Below are 7,964 nucleotides of genomic sequence, written 5' to 3'. Positions count from 1 at the left end.
CTATAGGTTTTCCGAAAATAAATTAACTTACTTTGCAAACGGTTCTTAAAATAAACTGAAAGTTACTGGGTCAGTGTACATCAGTTTTGCGTACAGCTACATGTGGTGGACTTTTTTTGGGGGTGGGATAAAGAAGTATTGTGTTTGAACGTATATAAACAACCTCAACTGTAGGAGTGATGGGTGTTATACTTGGAGTTGGTGTATGCCTTGGCATGGAAGCAAAGCTTCCGTAACTTATGACGCAATAGGATCAAAGTTCAGAGACCGAAAAAAAAAAGTGCGTTTTGGCCATCACCTATAGTGGTAGTAAGACCTGTATGGGTATTAATTCACGTAAAACTTAAACAGCTACGAGGTAAAAGTTAAAATTAGACGAATTTGTGCGAAAAGTGTCCAAACTTCTCTAAACCCGCAAGCCATATGGACTTTAAAACCTTATTGGGATCTAGATGAGCAAGGTTGTTCAATGTACCTCAGTCGGTGACGACGTTACATGGCTACAGATTAGACATCATCATAACTATATTTTATGTGCGGCTAAAATTACTAACAATAGAAACCATCACTTCCGTGTAGAAAATGTAACTATCTCGGTGTTAAATAAGGCAAAACGACAAAAGTCACGAGGTCAAAGTTCAAAACTTAGCCACGTTGTGCAAATTGTGTGCCACAAACTTCTCCGAATCTGCAAGCTCAATGGACTAATGTGTCATTGATAGTCGTCATATGGCTAAAGGTCAGAGGTCAAAGCTCAATAAAACCAAACAACTACATGTGAATCGTTATACGTAAGCGCCGAAATGACATTGCGGAGAAAACTGTCATAGCCATGAAGGAAATGAGCTATCTATGTTTTATATTAATTAACATAAAACGTCAAAGGTCACGAGTTCAATCGGTCAATCTTTGACAAATAGTTTGTTGAATACTTCTCATAAGTGGCAAGGCTCGTGGAAGTCAAAGTCGGTGGGTGTTAACCCAGGCATCCGCTGTTTGGATTCGTGAGTGATGACGTAAGACCGTCAGCTGTCAAAGGTCATATAACCAAATTGTTAGGTTAGGTTTTTAGCATCATATATTGCCTATACTTATTGATGTTTGACTTATTGTGTTTAAACCCGAAGGCGTCATATTAACACATGCATTTACCATCACATGTCTTTAATTTTGCTTTCGATATATATGGTAGGTGTATGAACTATTTTACTTCTTGTTAAATACTGTACAGTTTAATAACCTTTGAATTTGAGCCCAGAATCTGCAAAGTACCGCCGAGAGCGCTCTTTAATTTTGAACTGGTGGCACTTTTGTGCCCTTTGAATGATCCAACAGCATTCTTTGAATCCCTTTTCAGTTCATAAATCTGCCGTTTCACTTCTTGCCAAGTTTGTCGAACAATGGTAAGAGCGTCGAAATGATCAAGGATCTCGTATATTTCGGTGCATAGTTCCACAATGTCCTCTAGGCCTATTTTTTCGCGTTTCAAAATCGATGGCATAATCTTTTCAATATTGTAAAGTCTGCGAATGATCTTCTGTGACTCTTCTTCGCTGAGAATCAATTCGCCCTCCATGAGTAACTTTGCTGCTGCAGGTAGACTGTCGATGCCTTTACGTGCTACCTTATAAACTTCGATGTTGTGATGCAATTTACGAATTCGGAAGAGGATGTCCTTCAATTCTTCCTCATCTATGTCATCTCTTATGCTTTTCAAAACTACGTTACTGATGTGCCCAACTCCAGAATAAAAAGACAAGTAACCACCGTAGTAGAAGAGGGCAGGACTCAGAGGTGACGGGATGAACGAAGAGGCGACTAACAGGCCGCCTAGCAAACCTCCTTTGGACGAATATAAACTGATCTGGTCTAATAAGTGAGAGAGTTCTGAATCTAATTGGTCTGCTATGTCGTCCAGACGATCACTATCCGGGTAACCATCTTCTCGGCAATATGTTCGAATATCCTGCAGAAGACCAAACAGTCAAGAGAGGTTGTAAAGAATGGCAATATATGCAATGTTAGAAGACAAAGAAAAGAATTTATAAGTTAGTAAACCATTATATTATTGAATTGTAAATCAGGACCAGTGCACCCGACGATCATAAACACATCAGATACTTGCAAAGTTACTCTTCGCATCACATCTCAATTTCAATTATTCTCTGGGGGTTGTATCCGCCGGACCACTTTATATGCCTCAATATCGGCAGAATTTGAAGCTTTTGTTTCTCCTGGGAAGTGCCCCATACCTACATGGCTGTCGGCTTCAATGACCTCAGGATAACACCTCTTTTAATATCCTTCATCCGCCTCTGGCCCTTCCATGAAGGTTCAGGTGAGTACTTTTGGTGACCCCCCCCCCCTGCCACCAGTTAAAATGCTGTGCACGCCCCTGTCATGACTTCAAAATAATAATACTAATATTTATAGGAGATCGTATCAGAACAAAGCTTTATTGCTTCGGGCAGTGTTTAGTTCTTAACCCTTTCGAAAAAATTCGAATAATCGCACAACCAATTAGAGAAATCGAAACACCTTCTGTACACTTTTTACTCGATGTAGATGAACGTTTTGTGAGTTAAGATTTTGGGTCTCATTCTTTGTTTGTGCCTACATAGCTGCACAATTACCCGAATTCCTGACCGGTTCATACCAAAGCTTTGAGCGTACCCCAAAGTTAAGAAAAAACAAGTTGATTTAGAGCATCAATGACACAATTCACCGTACATGAAGCTATGACAAACCAACACAAATTTAGTAAAGTCATCCCATTTATAATAATCTTAATTATAAGAAAATAAAACAATTTCACCATTAAGAAAATTAATACCTTCAACTTTGCTGCGGCAGTGATCATCTTCTGAGCGATCAATTCCTTGTTTCCTCCTCTGTAGTTTCTAATAACGAAGTAATTGAAGAAAAAGTATATAATATAATCAATTAATATTATATATATATATATATATATATATATATATATACATATATATATATATATATATATATATATATAATATATATATTTATATATATATATATATATATATAAATATATATATATACATATATATATATATATATATATATAAATAAATATATATATATATATATATATATATATATATATATATATATATATATATATATATATATATATATATATATATATATAAATTGGCCGTCGGATAAATTTATAAAGTGGCTTCATTGTTGACTTTTGTTGCAACATCCTGGGGACTAAAAGAGAAATCATAGTTGGTTGATAATACATATTTAGTAAGCGTTAAAGTTACACATTATTGCAAGTGCCCCAGGAATGTTTGCTATGTCATCGCTACCATAGGGGGATGAGAAATTGTAGTTCCTTTGACAGTTGGGTCATATACGGCTACGTCAGTTTCCATAGCAACAGTTGGCATGGTAATGATTGGTTATCTTGAGTAGCTACTCTGGGGGTGGGGGCTTAACCCATGGTGACCGGAAGTCCATAACTGAGGGACTGATTAAAACGTGTGCGAGCGTGAGGTTGTGGGTATGTGTGTGTTGTCATTGTGTCAGTCAATGATTGTTTATGACAAATTTTGTGTAAATATAAAAACTCCTCCTAAAATGGGTGGGCCGATTTTTCTCAAACTTGGTAGGAAGGTACCCCAGGGTGAACCCTTATGTATCGCAGGCCCCAGGAAGCAAAGGTCAAAGATGACAGGTAAAACAAATAGTTAAAATTTATCTTTGCTATTACTCCAAGGGAAAAAATAGAGTTGACATGGAACCTTCACAGGTATAACGAAAATATCAAGTACTATCAAAATATGTGGTTGCCATGAAAACCGAGGTCAAAGGTCAGGTGGTTAAATATCAAATGTGTAATTTTAAGAATGTAGTCATGTTTACTTCAAAAACGTTTTTCCAGATTGCATAGCTAATAATAAATTTGTTCATTTGAAATCAGCGTTTGTTTTTGATGAGATATGCAACTCCGTGGATTGCCCTCTTGATGAAATTGTGTACACTGGTGTGTGGGTGTGACAAGTTACCAATGGCCAGATGTTAGTGTTGTGTGGTCGAGTGAGAGGGCCTGGCCTTGAACAAGACCGTAAACCAACTTCAATGTTTGAAAAGACAAAATGGCGGCCAGTTCCTCATACTGATTTATACATACTTGAAAATATTGCTAATTTTGTACATTTTATCAGGGACAAGCTACATCTTTGACGTAAAACCTAATTGCTAAAGGACCTGGAAAGGAAAGGAAATTTTAACACTAGAAATCGCATCTGGGGGCACTTTGGGGGCTCAATTTTTGTTTGGGGGGGGGGCACGTGCCCACCCACCGCTAGCCCCCATCCACCTGGCGACGCCACTGAACCTAACCCGTAGGCACGAACCTGAAAAAAAGTAATTTGGCCTCCTGTACGTCGGAACTAATACATTTCGCCATCTTTAACAATTGCCTTTTGACAATTGTCTTTCCGATTCTCACTCTTTGAACGTCAGACTTCTAACGTTGATCTCGTTTTCTTGCGTTCCTTCGTGTTGGGGGGGGGGGGGGGGCAACTTTCGTCTGTATGGCTTCCAATCAATGTTGTCTGTGCATCAAGTGTGCTGCCTACCTATACTGTGGTTGTATTCCCCGTATAGTACGTGCGGTTCTATCCTTTTTTTTTTAAGGAAAAGTCGCCCAGAAAAGAACCTGGGCACGAAAACCAAACTACCGAACGACTGATACGCTCTCAGCCCCAGTCCCCTTGCATCGGGACTGTGACTGTGTGATCATCGTCGGGTGTGCACCACCATTCCCCTCGAAAGGGAGCAGATATTACACATGATCTTAGCCAAAAGGCCGAGATTGGATACACATGTACCCTTGTGCTTGTTAATACTACTTCAAGGGCTCACTGTGTTCACTAGGGCTCACTAGCAAATACTTGCTTCCTGCTCATTGGCCGTTTTGAAACGCTCATGAATTATGCAGTAGGCTACTGCGAAATTGGGTGGAAATTTAAATACGAAATGGCCGTCGAAAAAAACCTGTCAATCGTGTTTATACAGGTAATTACTCGCTAATTAGTGAATATGTATATATGCATGAGAAACTGAATATAATTGTATGTACAGAAAGAGTATTGAATGAACGGCCGAAAATTCCCTGAAAGAATGTAACAATGTGTTTGAGACTCCAAACACTGAATCCTCCTTTGAAGTGACTATAAGTGCGTTCCAAAAAATGAATCGATGTAGGCCTACCACCGGTGTTTTTCATGGGTGAAACATGTCATTTAATGTCTGAAAATGACAGTGATAGTTGTTAAAACTAACAGAAGCGTCGAAGCAACGGTAAAATTTTTAAAGCATTTTAGATAAAACGATTCTCATTATGAGAGCTAGTTCACGCCTAATTGTGAGTTTAGTAATGAATATGCAAACTATATATATAAACAGTAAATGTAAACAGTAAAAGTGTCGCCGGTATAACACCTGCAAAGTATTCAAGACATTGTTCCTTCGATCAGCTTCAATGAACTTCAGTTAGAACTTGATCGAACTGTTACTGTTAGCAGGCGTACAAGTACTACAGGTAGAAGCCTATGTATTATAATAACATTAGGAGCCTATAGTCAGCTTCTCGGCCTTATGGCTAAGATCATGTGTTGTATCTGTTCCCTTTCAAGGGGAATGGTGATGCACACCCGACGATGATCACACAGTCACAGTCCCGATGCAAGGGGACTGGGGCCGAGGGCGGCGGAACCGGGGGGGGGGCACAGGGGGCACGTGCCCCCCACTTTTCCTCAGGTTAAAAATGTGCCCTTTTTCTACATAAAAATTGAGGTGTCTCAAGTTAGCAAGAGGCCAGGGAACCAGAATGAACACTCGGGAAAGGGCCGTTTCCGGGCATCTGAGGGCATTGTAAAACCAAAAATTTTCTTGAACGCTCCGCGCCAACTGATGGTGGCGCTCCGCTCAGATAGTCGTGCATACAACTTTGCAAACCCTGGCTACGCCCCTGACTTTTAATGAATTTCTGTGGGTCAAACTCAAAGCTATTTCGAATGGAATTTTTTTTTAAAGATATTAACAAGAAATAAACTCTAATTCGGAAGATTCCTACATTAGCAACTAGCATGATTTCACCTCATTTTGTTCCTTGTTTCCCAATTTGTACAAATTTGGATATTGCAGTGCTAGCATGCATATTTTCCTTGAGGGGGGGGGGGGGGCATTGATGGAGTGATGTGTATACGCAAATAAGATAATACAATAAGAGTTATAAAGGGTACTAAATATAAGGCTGCATCAGTCCAATCGAATTTCTGCAAGTGCTCTTTGATGTCGGTGCCCCCCCCCCAGATTAAAAATGCTTCCGCCGCCCTTGACTGGGGCTGAGAGCGGATCAGTCGTTTGGTAGTTTGGTTTCGTGCCCAGGTTCTTTCCTGGGCGACTTTTCCTTAAACAAAAGTAGCCTAGTCAGAGACCTAGCTCTGATAAAGTTACGCTATTAGGTCTAGTCAGGAAGACATTGTGAACATGATCGAAGGTTTGTGATACCAAGTATAGTATTATGGGTGACCATAGCCTAGGTTTTCGAGTTCCTTCGAGCAATGGATACAAGTTTACGAACAACTTAGAACTTAACGAAAGAAATGTGTAGCTATTATTTCACATTTGGGTATTTGTCCACCTTGGTCAAGTTTAATTCCAAACAATAACCAACTTTCATTAGCTTCCAACTTACGTTACTTCTCTACACCTAATACAAGTTAAACATCTATTTAATTACTGCAATAGAAAACAAATCATGATGACAAATACTCACTCTTCATCCAGATTAGTGGACGATAAGGCCGTCTGGCAGAGCCCGACCAAAACAAGGACCAAGCTGAATATCCTTGTTTTCTCCATGGCTGTGATAAAGAGAACACTCGCTGATATGTGCAGTAATCAGGTATACTCTAATAACAGCAAACGGAAAGAGGCTAACTGGTAGCTGCGTCAGATGTATGTATACTTGATGAACACTGATAACAGAATGTATTTATGTATTTCTAATGTCAAGAGCTTGACAAATTTTAAACCTTGCGTGTCTATGAAGTGACACGTCACCCTATGCTCATATACGGCGTTCATTTTGACAAGGTGATTGCTTAAGAGGGGATTTCCGATGCTTTCTACGCTATGCGCAGAATCGTTGACTTTGATAACCTAATTGCGTTCGAGGGGATTTCCAATGATTCCTATACGCTATGCGCAGGAGCGTGTTGTTTGTTATTCATTCAATATAATACCATAAGCCTATCATTGTGCTACATACAAGAATCCTTCCGTGATAAGCGAAACTGCGACTAAGTACTAGAACTGACAGTTTGAGCAGTATCAGAAAATGGTTAGGAACTTCATATTTGATGTTCAAAAATAAGAGTAAAGCATCATAATAGAGAGGACAAGTTAGAGAGTTTAGCATCTGGAAATATTATTGTCCCAAGGTCCGAATTCCAAAAATAATCGTTCATAAAGAAAGTAAACATGAAAAATCATCGCTTTTCAAAGCATGTATTAAAGTTTAGTATTAAAGCAAGGGCGTAGGAGCCGGGGGGGGGGCCTGGGGAAACGGCAGCCCGCCCCAGTGAAAAATATGGGGGGCGGAAATATCATCACGCCCCCCCCCCCCGCTTCGCCAGTCAGAAAACCCCTTTTTAATTTCCAAATGAGTTAAAAAATCTCATTTGGAGCACCAAATTGCATCTAAGGCTAGGTGAAAATGCAAAATTATTTACAAAATGGAGTGGGTGTTGAAGTTTGCTATATAGCACCAAATTGCATCTGAGGCCGCCTGGAAATGCAAAACATTATCCAAAGGGGAAGAGGACATCCCTCCCATTAGAAAGTATCTTCCTATGCCACTGTGTTAAAGAGTTTATGAATCACATTCTACAACCGTTTTCAATTTTTTTTTTTTCATG

General features: G+C 39.4%; 1 protein-coding gene across 1 annotated transcript in view; it reads right to left on the bottom strand.

Moving 5' to 3' along the window:
* Positions 1–7,050, bottom strand: part of LOC139960410 (uncharacterized) — a 7,901-nt gene extending 851 nt beyond the window's left edge. The window contains exons 1-3 of the mRNA XM_071958757.1: positions 6,821–7,050; positions 2,834–2,900; positions 1,241–1,966 (exon numbers count right to left, since the gene is read on the bottom strand). Of these exons, the coding sequence (XP_071814858.1) occupies positions 1,241–1,966; positions 2,834–2,900; positions 6,821–6,906 (879 nt within the window). The 5' untranslated portion in view covers positions 6,907–7,050. The remainder of the gene's footprint in view (positions 1–1,240; positions 1,967–2,833; positions 2,901–6,820) is intronic.
* Between the last annotated feature and the right edge of the window lie 914 nt (positions 7,051–7,964).

Source organism: Apostichopus japonicus, chromosome 19 (genome assembly GCF_037975245.1).
Source record: "Apostichopus japonicus isolate 1M-3 chromosome 19, ASM3797524v1, whole genome shotgun sequence".
Taxonomy (NCBI): Eukaryota; Metazoa; Echinodermata; class Holothuroidea; order Aspidochirotida; family Stichopodidae; genus Apostichopus; species Apostichopus japonicus.
Note: the sequence above shows the minus strand (reverse complement) of the source record. Positions and strands in the feature narration are given on the sequence as shown.